The sequence below is a fragment of the Zalophus californianus genome, chromosome 7 (genome assembly GCF_009762305.2).
Source record: "Zalophus californianus isolate mZalCal1 chromosome 7, mZalCal1.pri.v2, whole genome shotgun sequence".
Taxonomy (NCBI): Eukaryota; Metazoa; Chordata; class Mammalia; order Carnivora; family Otariidae; genus Zalophus; species Zalophus californianus.
The window spans coordinates 50,570,120-50,589,481 of record NC_045601.1 but is presented as its reverse complement, the minus strand read 5'-3'; the positions used below and the strand labels follow the sequence as shown (position 1 = coordinate 50,589,481).

The 19,362-nt window shown below is 39.6% G+C and overlaps 1 protein-coding gene across 3 annotated transcripts in view; it reads left to right on the top strand.

Annotated features, from left to right (window-relative positions):
- Positions 1-4,493: 4,493 nt before the first annotated feature.
- Positions 4,494-19,362, top strand: part of RPF2 (ribosome production factor 2 homolog) — a 39,921-nt gene continuing 25,052 nt past the window's right edge. The window contains exons 1-4 of one of the 3 annotated variants that reach the window (XM_027604152.1): positions 4,494-4,615; positions 6,609-6,741; positions 9,703-9,740; positions 15,029-15,068. In XM_027604152.1, the coding sequence (XP_027459953.1) occupies positions 4,593-4,615; positions 6,609-6,741; positions 9,703-9,740; positions 15,029-15,068 (234 nt within the window). In that variant the 5' untranslated portion in view covers positions 4,494-4,592. Of the gene's footprint in view, positions 4,616-4,692; positions 4,953-5,649; positions 5,775-6,608; positions 6,742-9,702; positions 9,741-15,028; positions 15,069-19,362 lie in introns of those variants that run through there. The other 2 variants (XM_027604154.2, XM_027604155.2) reach the window with 2 other exon arrangements.

Sequence of the window (19,362 nt, the reverse complement as noted above, 5' to 3'; positions counted from 1 at the left end):
CTATTTCCAAGTAACTGCATCTCAGGTAACACCATATATATATATATATATATATATATAAAATTTTATTTTATTTATTTGGCAGAGAGAGACACAGCAAGAGAGGGAACACAAGCAAGGGGAGTGGGAGAGGGAGAAGCAGGCTTCCCGCTGAGCAGGGAGCCCGAAGGGGGGCTTGATCCCAGGACGCTGGGATCATGACCTGAGCCGAAGGCAGACGCTTAATAACTGAGCCACTTAGTTGCCCCAAGAATATATATTTTTAAAGATTTTATGTATTTCTTTATTAGAGAACTCATGAGTTAGGGGAGAGGCTGAGGGGGAGAGAGAGGGACAAGTAGACTTTGAGCTGAGTGTGGAACCCAATGTGGGCCTTGATCCCATGACCCTGAGATCATGACCTGAGCTGAAACCAAGAGTTGGACGCCCAACTGACTGAACCACCCAGGCACCCCAACACTGAAGAATCTTTTTAACATATCCAACATCCAACAAAGTAAAATTCACAATATCTGGCATTCAATAAAATATTATCAGAGACATTTCTCATTTCTGGTCTAGCACTGAGAAGCTGGAAGTTGCCACTCCAATTTACAATAAATAAAAAGCTGAACTTTGAAGCAATAATGACTAAGAATTTCCCCAAATTAATTTCAGACACCAAACCACAGATCCCGTAAGCGCAGAGAACACCAACTAGGATAAATGCCCAAAAAAACCCCTAAACCTAGGGATACCATTTTCATACTACAGAAAATTAAAAATAAATTTAAAATCCTGAAAGAAGTCAGATGGGGGAAAACCCCTTACCTATAGAGGAGCAAAGATAAGAATTACATCTGACTTCTCAATAACTGTGCAGTCAAGAAGACAGTTGGAATGAAATACTTTCAATGTTGAAAGAAAAAACCCACCAAGCTAGAATTCAGTACTCTGCAAAATTATCCTTTAAATGTGAGAGAGAGGGCGCCTGGGTGGCTCAGTTGGTTAAGCGACTGCCTTCGGCTCAGGTCATGATCCTGGAGTCCTGGGATCGAGTCCCATGTCGGGCTCCCTGCTTAGCAGGGAGTCTGCTTCTCCCTCTGACCCTCCCCCTTCTCATGCACTCTCTCTCTCTCTCTCAAATAAAAAAAAACTTAAAAAAATAAATGTGAGAGAGAAAGACTTTCAAAAACATAAAGACAAACAAAAATTGAGGGAATTTGCTGGGTGCCTGGGTGGCTCAGTCAGTTAAGTGTCTGCCTTCGGCTCAGGTCATGATCCCAGGGTTCTGGGATCAAGTCCCACATTGGGCTCCCAGCTCAGTGGGGTGTCTGCTTCTCTCTCTGTCTATGCCCCTCACCCCACTCATGCTCTCTCAAATAAATAAATAAAACCTTTAAAAAAAATTGAGGGAATGTGTTGCCAGTAGACCTTCCTTGCAAGAAACGTTAGAAGTTATTTTTTTTTAAAGATTTTATTTATTTACTTGAGAGAGAGAGCACATGAGAGGGGGGAGGGTCAGAGGGAGAAACAGACTCCCCGCTGAGCAGGGAGCCTGACGCGGGACTCGATCCTGGGACTCCAGGATCATGACCTGAGCCAAAGGCAGTTGCTTAACCAACTGAGCCACCCGGGCACCCAAAGTTAGAAGTTATTTAGAGAGAAGTAAAATGAGATGAGTCAGAAACTTGGATTTGCATAAAGAAAAGATGATCATCAGAGAAGGAATAAGTGAAGATAAAATAAAAATTTTATTTTTATTCTTAATTGATTTACCAGATAAATTTGTTCAAATAATAATATATTTGACTATGAATGCTTCTGTGTATATGGATTGCTATAGACAGAACGTGTCCCCCCAAAATTCTTGTGTTGAAATCCTAAGCCCCAATGTGATGGTATTGCAAGGTGGGGCCTTTGGGAGGTGATTAGGTCATGAGGGTGAAGCCTTCCTAGATAGTATTAGTGCCCTTATAAAAGAGACCCTAGAGAGCTCCTTTGTTCCTTGTTCCATGTGACAACACAGTGAAAAGATGGCTGTCTGTGAATCAGGAAATGGGCCCTCATCAGACACCAAATCTGCCGATGCCTTGATCTTAGACTTTCCAGCTATCATCCAGAACTGTGGCTGATACATTTCTGTTCTTTATAAGCCACCCAGTATACGATATTCTCTGATAACGCCTCAAATGGCCTAAGGCATGTGTGCTTATGTCTAAGTGAAGTGAATGACAGAAATGATACAAGGGACAGGAAGGAGGAATTAGGAGTATCTTTGTATTATAAGGTACCTGTGCACTCCATGAAGTAGTTATTTGAAATGGATGTGGATTAATTGTAAATGTATATTGCAAACTCTAGGGCAACCACTAAAAAGTGTATGTATGTATTTGTTTATTTATGGGAGAGATCAAGGTGGGGGAGCAGAGAGAGAGAATCTTAAGCAGGTTTCACACCCTTTGTAGAGCCCGACTCAGGGCTCAATCTCACCACCCTGAGATCATGACCTGAGCCAAAATCAAGAGTTGAATGCTTAGACAACTAAGCCACCCAGGTGCCCCTAAAAAGTTTATAAAGAAATTTAGGGGCTCCAGGCTGGCTCAGTAGGTAGGTCATACGACTCTTGATCTCAGGGTGGTGAGTTTGAGTCCCACGTTGGGTGCAGAGATTACTTAAAATTAAATCTTTTTTCCTAAAAAGATTAAAAAAAATTATTTATTATTTATTTGACAGAGAGAGAGAGAGAGAACACAAGCAGGGGGAGTGGCAGGCAGAGGAAGAGGGAGAAGCAGGCTCCCTGTTGAGCAAGGAGCTGGATGCGGGACTCAGTCCCAAGACCCTGAGATCATGACCTGAGCAGAAGACAGACACTTGACCGACTGAGCCACACAGAGGCCCCTGTGACATCTTAACTTTTTTTTTTTTAAAGATTTATTTATTTATTTGAGAGAGAAAGAATGAAAGACAGAGCATAAGAGGGAGGAGGATCAGAGGGAGAAGCAGACTCCCTGCTGAGCCTGATGCGGGACTCGATCCCGGGACTCCAGGATCATGACCCGAGCTGAAGGCAGTTGCTTAACCAACTGAGCCACCCAGGTGCCCCACATCTTAACTTTAGAACTGCAAAACTAATTTCAGACTTCAGACTCCTAGAACCCTAACATAACTTTGTGTTATTTACACCAGTAAATTTATGGTAATAGAATACAGAAATAGAATAGAAATACTGGTGCCAAACCCTCTTTCATTGCTAGTGGGAATGTAAAATGGTACAGGCAGAAACTAGTTTGGCAGTTCTTCAAAATGTCAAACATAGAGTTACCATATGATCCAGCAATTCTACTCCTAGAGAATTGAAACTTCTACAAAAAAACTTGTATGTGAATGTTCAAACAAGCATAATTCATAATAGTAAAAAAGTGGAAAAAACCCAAATGTCCATAAATTTTTGAAGGAATAAAAAATGTGGCATATCCATACAATAGAATATTATTCAGTCCTAAAAAAGAAATGAATGTACTGATGAAGTACTGATACATGCTATACATTTGAATCTTAAACACGAACATGTATGAACATAGTGAAAGAAGCCAGCACGAAAGGGCACATACTGTATGATTCCATTTACATGTTATGTTCAGAATAGACGTATCTATAGTGACATAGATCATTGGTTGACAGGGATCAGCAAGAGGGGAAAATGGGTAGTGATGGCTACGGGGTTGAGAGGGTGGGTGTTTCCCTTTGGAGTGATAAAGATGTTCTGAAATTAGATAGTGGTGATAGTTTTACCTTTGCGAATATACTAAAAACCACTGACATGTACACTCTACAGGGGTAAAATTTATGGTATATGAAGTATATGGCAACTCAAAAATTGGGGGAAAAATAAGGATCAGCAGTGTTATTTTCTTTCTTTTTTTTCATCTCTGCTGTTACCTCTGTCAGACATGCTTTCCCACGCCCTTTTCTTTTTTTTTTTAAAGATTTTATTTATTTATTTGGCAGACACACAGCGAGAGAGGGAACACAAGCAGGGGGAGTGGGAGAGGGAGAAGCAGGCCTCCCGCCGAGCAAGGAGCCCGATGCGGGGCTCGATCCCAGGACCCCGGGAGCATGACCTGAGCCGAAGGCAGGCGCCCAACGACTGAGCCACCCAGGCTCCCCAGCAGGGTTATTTTCTGCACACCTTTTATGAGCCACTGTGGTAGTTTTAAATTTTGCCTCACTGATCTTACAGTTCAGTCAATAGTGCACATTTCCCATTGACATTTTTAGCCACTACGTGAATACCTACCATGTCATCAACCTTTTTAGCATTCTGGGAGATTCCCAGAAGAATAACATCTGGTCCCTGAATATCTTATTCCGGGTGTACACACAGGCGTGTACATCATGCGGCTACAGGCGGTGTTACCTAGAGTGTTTATTTCCGGCTAAAAGACAATCTGTAACCAAGGGAACGCAGCACTAGCCCAAGCGTCCACGACCGGGCGGTCCCAGGAAGTGGCGTTACCCGCAAGTTCCGGTTCCGCCTGTTCCGGAACACTGGCCTATCTCGCGGAAGCGCGCCGTGCACGTGCGTTCCCGGGATTCGCGTTGCGGTAGCCATGGACGCTTTGGATCGAGTTGTGTAAGTGCGCTGGGTCCCTTCTCTGGGGGACGTTAGAGAGTGGGACTCCTGTGGTGGGAAGGAGTGAAAAAGTGTCTGCTCCGCCTGGCTGCCACTCGTTCCTCCCGCTCTTTGTCAGTTGGGTCTGCGGTGGGCCGATCTATCCACTAGCCTGGGTCTCCCTCTGTTGGTGCCGCCCGCGGGGAGACGGAGAGCCTTCCTGCCCACTAGTGGGAGCTGCCAGGCGGTAGCACGGAGATGGCCGCTTTTATCTTGGCCAGTTAGAAACGTCCTGGGCTTCCCAAGAAGTGTGAGGGAATGAGTGGTCACCAGCGCCAGGCCTCGGAATTTGACAGCTGTAGGTGACAGTCCGGGCGCGTTCTCAAAGCTTTGTGACTTTGGGCGATATAATACCCCTAAACCTCGGTTTACTTTGTAAAATAGCGTTCGTAATAATCGTACTTAGTAGAACTGTGAGGCTTATTGGCGAGAAAGTATGTAAAGCCTTTTTGCTACAGCACGTAGACATGTTGATTAGCTTTTTCTTTCTCTTCTTGAGTTGATGTTTGTTTTAAATGCGTTCAGAAAATATTTATTGATATCCTAAATAGTCCTACTGTTACTTCTTGAGATTTGCCTGGGTTAACATCCAACCAAAACAAGTTCTTTTTTTAGTCATTAATTCAGAGATTTTTGCGCATCTGCTATATATTCCTCCAGGTATGGGGATGGCAAAGATGAGTAAGACTACGATCTGATTGGGGCACAAACAGATGATAAAATATATAAGATGTTATTTGCATTAGTTGCTGGCTAGTGAGAAGTAACAAACCACATGGAATGTAGAGTATAGAGCACTTTTATTTTTTTTAGTTTAGACATACTAAATATTTCTTGATTTGATTTAACAAACACATATCTTTATCAAACAGCAAATGACTGGAAGCTTTATATTGCTTGACATTTTTTCTGGAGGAGAATTTTTAAACTCTGCGTGATAAATTGAGTGTGTGTATATTCTGTTTTTCTTTTGCTGTCCAAAGTGTCCATAGGACTGAAAGGAGGATGGAGGGTCATAGTTACTTAAGAGAGGAGGAATTCTTTCAGTAGATGGCAGAGAACTGTTGGAAAAGCAAGATATAGTGGAAGCAGAAGTGAAGCCCGTTTTCTGAATAGAAATGTATGAAAACATTCTACTCCTGCTGTCACATCGTAAGATCAGAATAACGAATTTGTTTTCCCTTCATATTTTGCTGTGATTGGTCTAGATGAGTTTTTAAATCTCGCTCATTTTGAAGATTGCCTACTTGTAAAATGTGTGACCTTGGCTGCGTTACCTCCCTAGCCTCAGTTGCCTCATCTGTAAAATGAAGATAATAATTTTACCTGTGTTGTGGGATCTGGGTGAAGATAAACCTTAATAGAGTGACTCTATAAAGTTGTCAGTCATTATTATCCCCCATTGGTAGCAATAATATTTGACTTTCTCAGCTGTGATGTTGGAGTGGAATTGTGTATACTTCCTACTAGGCATTGTGGTCTTAAACCTGGATGAAAGAGAGGCATTTAGTAGCCTCTCTCTGTTTAGTAACTGCCCACAGATTGGTCACTAGTTGGTGTGCAATTCTTTGTGTTAGGGTAAGTACTATTTGCTTTATTTAGACTGAAGAAAAAATAATGGAGTAAAAAAAAAAATAGCAACAGTATATGCATTGAGTCTTTTTTTTTTAAATAAAGGTTTTGAAAAAAGCGGTAATGAAAGAATGTTGGGGGTATAAAAAAATGAAAGCATTTTTAAAAAAAATCAAAAGCTAATTAACACTTCACAGTAATAACTGAATACCTTGTACTATTATCTCCCTAAAAAGTGAGATTTTGTTTAGTGGTAGAATCCTGACTGATAAATGTTCTGTAATATCTGTTGGTTTTTAAGAATTTGCATGTTAGTCAAGTCATGGTTTTGTACTCTGAGGAAAACGTTTTAAGTTGTTATGAATTGTGATTTTCTGAACAGAAAGCCCAAAACGAAAAGAGCCAAGAGATTCCTTGAGAAGAGAGAACCGAAACTCAGTGAAAATATTAAAAATGCTATGCTGATTAAAGGGGGAAATGCAAATTCCATGGTGACACAAGTACTTAAAGATGTGGTATGTATATATATACACTTAGTTTTTAATTTTTTTTTTTTAAGATTTTATTTATTTGACAGAGAAAGAGACGGTGAAAGAGGGAACACAAGCAGGGAGAACGGCAGGCAGAGGGAGAAGCAGGCTCCCCGCTGAGCAGGGAGCCCGACGCCGGGCTCGATCCCAGGACCCTGGGACCATGACCTGAGCCGAATGCAGATGCTCAACGACTGAGCCACCCAGGCACCCCTATTTTTTAATTTTTTAAAGATTTTTAAGTAATCTCTACACCCACCGTGGGGCTCGAACTTAACAACCCTGAGATCACAAGTTGCACGCTCTTCCTAATGAGCCAGCCAGGCGTCCCTGCACACTTATTTTTCAAATGGTATTGAAATTATTTTAGGAAACTTTCAGCATACTAGTTTAGGCTGCTGGAGAAATACATGGATAAGTTTGCCTTGCCTTAAGAACGGCTAGCCTTAGAGAAAGGCTCAAGTTGGAGGTTATTTGCCTTGGCAAGACACTAACCACTGGTTTTCCTTACAGCAACTACTGTAGTTCCCTTAGTAAAATTCAGCTGGTTTCAATTACTAGAATTTGGTTTACTCGCATTTAAGGAACATATCTAGTTTGTAAAGTGAAATAACTGCATATTACTGTCTATTCCTTCAGCAATACCAAGTACTGTGCTAGGTGCTGAGGATTAATAGTTACATAAGACACATCTATCCCTTCAGTGAGCTTAATGAGGGAGACCGGCAAGTAAGAAATTATAGCACTGTGAATTAAGTGCTGTGCTGGAGGCATGTACAGGGTAGGATGGGAGGCAGAGTTAAAATCCCATAAGGGTAGCCACACACAGTGGGCTTCCCAGAGAAGATACTTACACTTCGTTTTGAAGGAGGAGTTGGAGCAAGTAGGAGAGGAAGAGGAGGAGAAAGTCTTCCAAGGCTGAGGGACATACCTGTGCAAAAAACGAACAAACAAAAAAACAACAACAACAAAAGGGAATGTGAGGGAGCACGATGCATTTGGGGAACTGCAAGTAATTGGGGATGGCTAAAGGGAAAATGGGCTCCATGGAGCTAGAAGAACAGACAGGGATCAGATAACATGGAGTTTGAGCTTTGTTCTGAAAGCTCTAAGGAACCATTGAAAGATTGGAGGTGACAGATATGATCAGCTCCTTTAATCGGTTTGACCAGAGAAAATTGAGAGCAGGGTGCCTGGGTGGCTCAGTCGTTAAGCGTCTGCCTTCGGCTCAGGTCAGGATCCCGGGGTCCTGGGATCGAGCCCCACATCGGGCTCCCTGCTCCACGGGAAGCCTGCTTCTCCCTCTCCCACTCCTCCTGCTTGTGTTCCCTCTCTCGCTGTGTCTCTCTCTGCTAAATAAATAAAATCTTTAAGAAAAAAAAGAAAAGAAAATTGAGAGCAAATGTGGGAAACTAATTCAGCCATTGCTGTCAGGCAGGTAATGAGTATCTGGAGTGTGGTATTGCCAGTGAAAATGAGAGATGATCAGAGAGACTAGATGTTGAGGGTAGAAGAGTTTGGGCATGGTGTCTGGGTTGGGTTCTTGATGAGTGATAATGCCAATTAGAGAATACACCAGGTGGAGCAGGTTTGGAGAGAGAAGTGGTATATTCAGTTCAGGACCTGTAATGTAAGTGATGAAGATAGAAACTTTATGTTTTTTTCTACCTCTGTAGCCTGATGTTTAGCCCAGTGTGTGGCACATGGTAGATGCCCAGTAAATGTCTAATCAATGATTAGAAAGCATAGTCTATGGAGATACCTAGTTGGTGGTTGAATATTTAGGCCTTGAATACAGCCAATAGGTTCTTTGACTTAAATCAACCAAGTAATTGAATAGACTTTTAAACTTGACTAAACTCTCTATGCTTGTTAAACACAATAGTTCAGATATCTGAATGTCTAATACATGTTCATCTTTCTGTCTCAGTGTCATTGTGTTGGTAGGATAGTGGCCCTGTATTTAAGTAAGCTCTAAGAATAGCACACTATTACATGTTACTGCGGTAGTTAACATTCATATTTATGATTCTTGAGTTGTCACTGTGGTAATGGTGCGTTACACCAAGGCAGGGAAACATTCGGTCAAGAATTATTTAAAAGTTTTAGTATTGAAGGGGTTCCTGGCTGGCTCTGTCGGAAGAGCATGTGACTCTTGATCTTGGAGTTGAAAGTTTGAGTCCCACGTTGGCTGTTGAGATTACTAAAACAAATAAAAAAAGAAAAAAAAGTTTAGTACTTAAAAAGATAGGTTTTACTGCTGAATTTCCTTTGTTCATCAGCTCTGATTGTTGATGAATGATCATTTTTTCGTTTCATTGTTTCCCTAACTTACCCCTTTCCCTAATGCAAGGGAATGCCTTAGGTCTTTGTTATTCCTTGTGGTAGAGCAGAACTGACCATACCGGTAATAAGTGATTATTAGGGAATGAGTGGAAAGAAGTAAGAAAAAAATGAAAAGAGGGTTGAATGACAGGAGTTTTTTAAAGGGCTGTGTTTAAACTCCTGAGTAGTATTCTGATTGTCATCACCGGGACTCTTTCTCCGTTCTCTTATCTCCAGACAACATTATTTCAACTCCGTCAGCCTTTTCTGATAGGATTTATTTTTTTGTTCTCGTCTGCTTTTCTTTCTACTCTCAAATAAATAGTTTGTCTGGAAAGAATGGAATAGGTAGAATGTAAAGAAATGAAAGGAATCATTTAAGTTGGATAGATTTTTGAAAGGGCATAGAAACTTTAGATTAAGGAAGTGCAGTCTAAGTTAGGTTATTAAGCTTATGTTGCAGGTTTATATAAGTGATTAAAAGGGAGCTAAGCAGAAGACATCAGAATAGGATTCAGGGACCAGGTAATCTTGTATAGTGACTGATACAATGCAATTTAATCTTTGCTTCCGCTTTTCAGAATGTAATTTGTTTTGAAAGCTATAAATTATGTTTTACAGTATGCACTGAAAAAACCATATGGAGTTCTGTATAAAAAGTAAGTAATGACTTATTTTATTTTAACTTACGTTCTGTTATAAAAGTAGCAAACAGTTACTTTATGGGAGATTTAGAAAAGTATTTTGTTTAAAAAACACGACGGTTCCTTACATAATAGCTATTAGTATTTTTAAAATTTATTTCTTTCCAGTTTGTGTTTTCATTTGTATTGAATACCCACATAGTTGTAATCTTAGCATATATATATTATTTTGAAATAATTATGGGCATACAGAAAAGTTGCAGCAATTAGTAGATTTCTCATAACCTTCACCCAGCTTCTCTTAATGTTGCATCTTACATAACCATAGTATAGTTATCAAAAGTAAGAAATTAACATTGGTACAATAATGTTAACTAAACTGTAGACTTGATTTGGTTGTACCAGTTTTTCCAGTAATAGCCTTTTTCTCTTCCAGGATCCTACATTGCAGTTAGTTGTCATGTCTCCTTACTCTGCCATTTGTGACAGTTCCCCCAGTCTTTCCTTTTTTGATGACTTTGACACTTTCGATGCATACTTGTTAATTATTTTGTAAAATGTCCGTCAGTTTGGATTTGTCTTAAGTTTCTCATGAACAGATTGAGCCTTATGCATTTTTGCATAAGTGGCAAGAATACCGCTAAAGTGATGTGCTTTTCTCCATAAATCATACCAGGGAGTACAGGATGTGTTACGTTGGTAGCATTAACCTCAGTTAAAGTGAGTCTGCTTGGTTTCTCCACGATAAATTTACTATTTTTCCCTTTGTAATTAATAAATGTTTGGAGGAAATACTTTGAGACTCTGCAAAGACTATGCAAATAATCCTCTTTCTCCTCACACTTTTTCTTATTCATTTTAGCATCCATGAATGGATCTTGTCTACAGAGGTGATTACTCTGGTGTTGTTCTGATGGTGGTTTTCTATCTCCTTCATTCCTTCTACATTTATTAATTGGAATTTTGTAAGGAAAATCTCTCCCTTCTCCTCTGTTGAATTACTCATTTATATTACTGTGGACTTATGGATGTTTATTATATTCTTTGGAGTTATAATCCAATGCTATCATTTTGTTGCTCAAATTCTACCTTTGGCCATTGGGATCTTTTTCATGTTGGCACCTGTGCTTTTTCAACATGCTCCTTGTATTTGAGTACTTCCTTTCTGGTACCACACGATGCTCTACACTCATCTTTTACTTTTCCTTGTAACAGCCCTGGAATCAACCCCTTCTCTGTGGAGCCCTGTTCCCATATATTGGAGACTGATAATTTAGAAACAAAGATCTGGGCACTAAGTACACTAAGTATGCTCTGTTGCTATGGGAGTGTCATTGTCTCTAGATGCCCTCAGCAGACAGAGCTTGAAAATATGTGTTATGCATATTAACCTGTGCATACATGCACATCTAAATTTATATTTATGTATTTTAAAGACTGAGTTCATATCGATACTTCCTAAAAAATCATGCATTCATACTAATACTTCCAATTCCAGCCCAATGCCACAGACTTCTTTCCAGCCTTTCTTCTTTCCTTGTAACTTTTTTCTTCTGACAGCAAGAAACCTGGCTTTCATTATTGATAATATACATATTTGTTTATTTGTATAATTCTAGTACATACATAGTGTCAGAATTTCCAACCCTATAAGCAACGGATTAACTAGAGTATAGAATGTGTGTATAGTTCTTTGTGTCTTTAGCTTTAGAGTATTCAGTTCAAATACTGTTTCCCAATGGAACATAGGTTTTTTCTGCCTCTTTAATGTGATTGTGTTATTCCTTTAAACTACAATTGGGGTTGTTTATTACAGTTTGTATTCTGTTTTGGGTTTTTCTCCACATCCTGGTTGTTGTTTTAATTTACGTATGTAAAATTTACTCTTTGTGGTGTACAGTTTTATGGGTTTTGAAAAATGCATTGAACGATGTCTGCCACTACAGTTCATGATACAGAAACAGTTCCATCATCCTGAAAATTTCTTTGTGCAGTGCGCTCTTGTAGTCCATCCCTCCCCCACCCCTTTAACCATTGAACTGTTTTCCATCCTTATAGTTTTTCCTTTTTCCGAATGTCACATAAATGGAATCATACAACAGGCAGCCTTTGGAGTCTGCTTTCTTTCATTAACAAAATGTCTAAAAATTATCTGTGTTGTTGCCATACATTAAATTTTATATCTGGCCTTTTTCATTTATATTGTAAACATTTTTCTGTTGATAGGTGATCCTTTAGGTATTATTTTCATTGCCAGTATAATGCTTATTAAATGGTTATACTAAAATTTTTCATTGTTAATCACCATACATTACATCATTAGTTTTTGATGTAGTGTTCCTGCTTATACTAAAATTTACTTGTAACTTAATTTGGGGGAATTTAGGTTTTTCTGTTTTGCCATTCTTATAAATAATGCTAAAATGGCCATTTTTACACAAATGAGTTATTCTTTTGAATTAGTTCCTATGTGAGACTCCTAGACATGAGATTACTGGGTACAGCTTCATGCCCAATTGGGCAAATTAATTCTATTACTTTTTGAAAAGATTTTCCTTTTGACAGAGTGTAATATATAAGTTCCATGGGCCATTACCTACTTTTGGTTTATATTTTTAAGCTAAGAAGTGAAAAACATACTTTGTTTAATTTGCATTTTCTGTGTTTCCAACAGGTCATATTTGCTTATTGTGAATTACAGCTAGCTGTTAATCATAAATGCTGCAATAATTTTTCTTGGTTTGTTTGCCTTGCATCATTAAAAATAATACTCTTTTTTTACTGATTATAAAAATAATACATATTTCTCTTAGATAATCGGGATAATGGAATAAGTAATCACTCATAGCACTATGTACATTCTGACATATCTTTTTCCCTGTATATTTTCATTCTTTCTTTTTTTATTTGAGTATAGTTGATACAGAATGTTACATTAGTTTCAAGTGTAAAACATAGTGATTTGATAAGTCTATACGTTATGGTATGCTCACTAAAAGTGTAGCTATCATCTGTCACTATTTTTTTTTTTAAAGATTTTATTTATTTATTTGACAGAGGGAGACACAGCGAGAGAGGGAACACAAGCAGGGGGAGTGGGAGAGGGAGAAGCAGGCTTCCCGCTGAGCAGGGAGCCCGATGCGGGGCTCGATCCCAGGACCCTGGGATCATGACCTGAGCGGAAGGCAGACGCTTAACGACTGAGCCACCCAGGCGCCCCTCATCTGTCACTATTATGATATTGACTAAATTCTTTATACTGTATCTTTTATTCCCATGACTTATTGATTCCATAACTGGGAGCCTGTATCTCCCACTCCCCTTCACTCATTTTCATATCTGAACAGATATTTCCATATCTGTACATTTATTTTATTCTTTTTTTAAAGATTTATTTATTTTACAGAGAGCACGTGTGTGAACGGGGGGAGGGGCAGAGGGCAAGAGAGAGAGAATCCTCAAGCAGACTCCCCACTAATTACAGAGCCCAAGGTGGGGATTAATCCCAGGACCCTGAGATTATGACCTGAGCTGAAATCAAGAGTTGGCTGTTCAACTAACTGAGCCACCCGGGAGTCGCTATTTTAGGCTTTAAGCAAAACTGAGATCATGTTCTGTATAGATTTTGCTTCATAAAAATCATGAACTATTTTATAGAAACTTCATTTACATAATTAGAAATCAGAAATTATAAGTGAAAATATAAACACTCTTCCCAGAACAACCACCTCTCATTAGTTTCTTACATATTTTACCAGAATTTGTCTATGCATTTTTTTTTTTAAAGATTTTATTTATTTATTTGGCTGAGAGACACAGCGAGAGAGAGAACACAAGCAGGGGGAGTGGCAGAGGGAGAAGCAGGCTCCTCACTGAGCAGGGAGCCCAATGCAGGGGCTTGATCCCAGGACCCTGGGATGGAGCCTGATGTGGGGCTCGATCCCAGGACCCTGGGATCATGACCTGAGCCAAAGGCAAATGCTTAACAACTGAGCCACCTAGGTGCCCCTCTATGCATGTTTAAGCAAAGAAAAATATTTATTTGTATTTCTTTCCTTTTTGCATGAAAGATAGCATGTTTTACCCACTGCTTCTCCAGCTCTACTACTAATTTTCCTGGTCCAATGCACCATTTTTTTCTTTCCCTTCTGGATTACTGCAATAGCTTCTTACTCTCTTCATTCTTGCCATACTACATTGCATTCTCACATAGTAGACAGACAGTCCTTTAAAAAGAAAATTTTAGGGGCGCCTGGGTGGCTCAGTCAGTTAAACATCTGCCTTCGGCTCAGGTCATGATCTCAGCGTCCTGGGATCGAGCCCCACATTGGGCTCCCTCCTCAGTGGGGAGTCTGCTTCTCCCTCTCCCTCTGCCTGCCGCTCTCCCTGCTTGTGCTCACTCTCTCTCTCTGTCAAATAAATAAATAAATCTTAAAAAATATATTAAAAAATAAAAGAAAAAGAAAATTTTAGGGGCACCAGGTTGGTTTAGTTGGTGAAGCAGCTGCCTTCAGCTCAGGTCATGATCCCAGGGTCCTGGGATCGAGCCCCACATTGGGCTCCTTGCTCAATGTGGAGTCTGCTTCTCCCTTGCCCCTCCCCCTGCTTGTGCTCTCTTTCTCTCTCAAATAAATAAATAAAACCTTTAAAAATAAATAAAAAGAAAATTTTAGTCTGATCTTATCACTCCTGCCTGAAACTCTTCAATGCTTCCTATTACTTTATTAATATCTACATTCCTTACCTTGATCAACAAGGCCCTACATAATCTGGGCCATGTCTTCATCTTTGGCCTCATGCCCCACCATTTTCCCTTTGCACACTAAGTTCAGTGACACTTGCCTTCTTTCCATTTCTTGAATAGTCTAAGCTTGTTTCCATCTCAGGATCTTTGCTTATTCTGTTCCTTCTTCCTAGAATACTCTTAGCCTCAAAACTTTTCAGTGGCTTATTGCTTATCTATCAGATCTCAGCTCAAGTAGTCATTTTCTTCTCTTCATACTAATAGAATACCCTATTTTATTTTTGTCACTACAGTTACTTTTGAAATTTTTATTTTTTCACTAGAATGTAGTCTCCATGAAAGCAAGGGTCTGATTTGTTTTCCAGGATCCTTAGCTCTTAAAACAGTGCCTAGTACATAACAGGCACTAAATACATATTTGAATGAATGAATATCTCTCCAGCTTTATTTTTGATCATCTGAATATAAAATTGTCTTTATTTAATATATTACTTAATTGTTATGGGTGAATTGCTATTAAGATTATTAAAATTAAGGTCACCTTTTAAAATATTCTTAGGAAAAACATTACAAGACCATTTGAGGATCAGACATCATTGGTGAGTACAAGAATTTTATTTTATTTTTTAAAAATTTTTTATTGTCATGTTAATCACCCTACGTTACATCATTAGTTCTTGATGTAGTGTTCCATGATTCATTGTTTGTGCATAACACCCAGTGCTCCATGCAGAATGTGAAGAAGTTTTTTTTTTAAAGATTTTATTTATTTGACAGAGAGCGAGAGAGCACAAGCAGGGGGAGCAGCAGAGGGGAAGGGAGAAGCAGACTTCCCGCTGAGCAGGGAGCCCTACGTGGGGCTCGATCTCAGGACCCTAGGACCACAACCCAAGCTGAAGGCAGACACTCACCGACTGAGCCACCCAGGCACCCTGAATCTTTTTTTTTTTTTTTTAAGTTTATTTATTTTAGAGAAAGCATGCATGTGCTGAGGGGAGGGGCAAAGGAAGAGGCAGAGAGAATCTCAAGCAGACTCTGTGCTGAGTGTGGAACCCAACATGGGGCTTGATCCCAAGACCCTGAGATCACTACCTGAGCTGAAACTAAGAGTCGGTTGCTTAACTGACTTTGTCATCCAGGCACCCCAAGCATCTTTCTGATTTAAGAGAGCATGTAAATGATTATTCAGACTAATCACTGCTCCTTTAGTACTCCTAATTTGTGATGTTTCTGAACTAGAAATCATCCTATATGAGGGAATTTTAATGTAAATTGGAGGGGAAATAAGACATTTATTTATTATTTTGAAATAAGACTCATACTTTCAAAAATATGACTATAGATCTCATATTTTACTTTGACCAGTATTCACTGCTTGTAAGTATATCGACAGAATTTTTAAAAGTTGAATTATATTTTATGTGCATAATTAATAGATTATCAAAAGGAAGCTTGTTACAGGTCTGTTCTTATAAAGCAAGTTTGATTTTTAAAAATCTGACTTCTTTCTTTGGATATTTTTAGAACAAGGACTGCGACCTGAATTACTGCTAACAATTGTCAGTTGCTTTACTAAAATTCCTATTTGAGTGTATTGGCAACCAAACTAAATGAAAAAGGCTAGTGAATAAAATCAAAAGATAAAGGATGGTATATAATAAATGGTGAATGATGAATGGACTTTGGGTATGTGATGATACTGCTTTCTTTCTAAAGAAAACCTTAAAAGAATAAGTGGTTTAAACTAAATTGACTTAAAAAAAGTCAGAATGGGGGACACCTGGCTGGCTCAGTCAGAGCGTTTGACTCTTAATCTCTGGGTTATGAGTTCAAGCCCCACATGGGGCATAGAGCTTACTTAAATAAAAAAAAGATTAAAAGATATTGAAAAAAAGTCAGAATGGGATCATGTTCTCTTGAGGGGAACACCATTACTTGTTTTTCCTTTTAGTTAGTGAATTCATTTATTTTTTAAAGATTTATTTATTTTAGAGAGTGAAAGGGAACATGCACATGCATGCACATGAGCAGGGGGGAAGAGCAGAGGGAGAGGGAGAGAAACCTTAAGCAGACTCCCCACTGAGTGCATGGATCCTGACATGGGGCTCGATCCCAGGACCCTCAGATCATGATCTGAGCTGAAATCAAGACTCAGATGTTTAACTGACTGAGCCATCCAGGCGCCCCTAGTTAGTGAATTTAAAAGAAAGAACTTTTGAATAGAATCTCATTAATTAATTAGAAGACTAAAATTGAACATCTTCTCCTAATGTAGCAACTGACTGCATTGAAAATTATAACATATTAAGAAAAATCAATATTCAGGGTTTAAAAAAATTTTTTTAAAGATTTTATTTATTTGAGAGAGAGAGGGAGGGAGAGAGAGAGAGAGCATGAGCAGGGGGAGGGGCAGGTGGAGAAGCAGGCTCCCCACTGAGCAAGAAGCCTGATGTCGGGCTTGACCAGGACCCTGGGATCATGACCTGAGCTGAAGGCAGATGCTTAACCAACTGAGCCACGCAGGTGCCCCTTTAAAAAATTTTTTTTAAAAGATTTTATTTGAGAGGGAGAGAGAGAACGAGGAGTGGGGTGGGGAGAGGAGCTGAGGGAGAAGCAGGTTCCCCACTGAGCAAGGAGCCTGATGCGGAGCCCGACCCCAGGACCCTGGGACCGTGACCTGAGCCAAAGGCAGATGCTCAACCAACTGAGCCACCTAGGCATCCCAATATTCAGTTTTTTACAAAATTACTTTCATTATAGTCTTGGGTTTTTCACAGTCATTGTTGAAGAGATTATGAAATTGAAAATAAGGGCTCTAACCCAACATTGTCTCTTTCATATACTGCTTATCAAGGGCTTGCTTTGTTTTGGCACCATGGTGCTTTTAGTTGAATGACCACTTTGTAGCAGTGTTGTGATGTAGAATCTGTAGCATTCTGTACTTTTTCTTTTTTAAAGATTTTGTTCATTTGATAGAGCACAAGCAAGGGGAGGGGGCGGCAGAGGGTGAGGGAGAACTCCCCGCTGGGCAGAGAGCCTGATGCAGGGCCCCATTCCAGGACCCTGAGCCCAAGGCAGATGCTTAACTGACTGAGCCACTAGGAGCCCCTCTGTACTTTTTTTTGTCTCGTTTTGATATGACAGTTTTTCTTACACTTGAAATTGTGACTTTCCTCTCTTTGATATCCCACCTCCAGAGATAGGAGATATTTCATTGGATGGAGAAAATCTCAGACTACTAAAGCTCACAATAGTTGTGGAAACAGTGGTCATGTTTGAAATGTGGTTGAATTCCTTCTCCTGACCATGTATCCCTCCAGTAGCACTTCTTTTTTTTTTTTTTTTTTTTTTTTTTTAAGTGCACATTTCTTATACTACAATTTTGGAACTGTGCTTTAGAACAAGAGTTGGCAAATATACCTCCTATGGGTCAAATCCCTGTTTCTGTGAGAACCATAAACTAAGAATGGTTTTTGTATTTTTAAAGGGTTTCTTTATAGAAGCATGTAAGAGGCCTAAATACATTTACTATTTGGCCTTTTGCAGATAATTTGACTATGCTTGCTCTAGAATTTTAACAAAAAGTGGACTTTTTATGGAGAAGAACAATAGAGATGAGTACTATATATATATGTGAAAGGTAGTTCATGAATAGCTTTGGGGTGTTAGTCATAGTAAGAGAATGTAAAAAGAAAAACATTTTAAGAAAGCATTTTCATTTATTTGGACACTTAAGAAACTTTTTTTTTTCTTTAAAGTAGTCTCCATACCCACACCCTGCTGAGCACAGAGCTTGACACGAGATAATGACCTGAGCTGAAATCAAGAGTTGGAGGCTTGGGGGCTCCTGGGTGGCTCAGTTGGTTAAGCAGCTGCTGCCTTTGGCTCAGGTCATGATCTCGGGGTCCTGGGATTGAGCCCTGCGTTGGGCTTTGCTCTTAGCAGGGAGTCTGCTTCTCCCTCTCCTTCTGCCCCTGCCCCCTGCTTGTGCATGTGCTCTCGCTTGCTCTCTCTCTCTCAAATAAATAAATCTTAAAAAAACAACAGTTGTAGGGCGCCTGGGTGGCTCAGATGGTTAAGCGTCTGCCTTCGGCTTGGGTCGTGGTCCCCGGGTCCTGGGATCGAGTCCCGCATCGGGCTCTCTGCTCCTTGGGAGCCTGCTTCTCCCTCCGCTTCTCTCTCTCTCTCTCTCTCTCTCTCTCTCTCTCTCTCTCTCTCTCTCCCTCCCGCTCTGTCTCTCATGAATAAGTAAATAAAATCTTTAAAAAAAAAAACAAACAGTTGTAGGCTTAACCGACTGAGCCACCCAGGTGCCCCTATTCATGTGTATTTTATTTATTTTATTTTTTTTAAGATTTTATTTATTTATTTGAGAGAGAATGAGAGAGAGAGAGAGCATGAGAGGGGGTTGGGTCAGAGGGAGAAGCAGACTCCCTACAGAGCAGGGAGCCCGATGCGGGACTCGATCCCGGGACTCCGGGATCATGACCTGAGCCGAAGGCATCGCCCAACCAACTGAGCCACCCAGGCGCCCTTCATGTGTATTTTAAATGCATGGTAAGATGTACCATTGATGGTAGCAGTAATGTCTAATGAATAAAGGCATTTGTTCAGCAAATGAAATACTTAGTGTGCTGTTTCAAAACTGCATCGGTGAGAATAAATAGTCTCATTTTATTTATTAATTTAAACTTTTCAACATATTTTTAGTCTTAAACTTACTTCTTTTCCCTAGGGTACCCCAAAATCAGAAAAATTGAAATAAAAAGCTTGAAATAAAGTCCCTTTCCTCTGCTTATTCCTGTCTAGTTCATTAAGTATTCATTACTTTTTTTTAAAGTTCAGAGGTATGATTCTTAAAGTTCTTATATTAATGCACTAATTAGAGTTTTT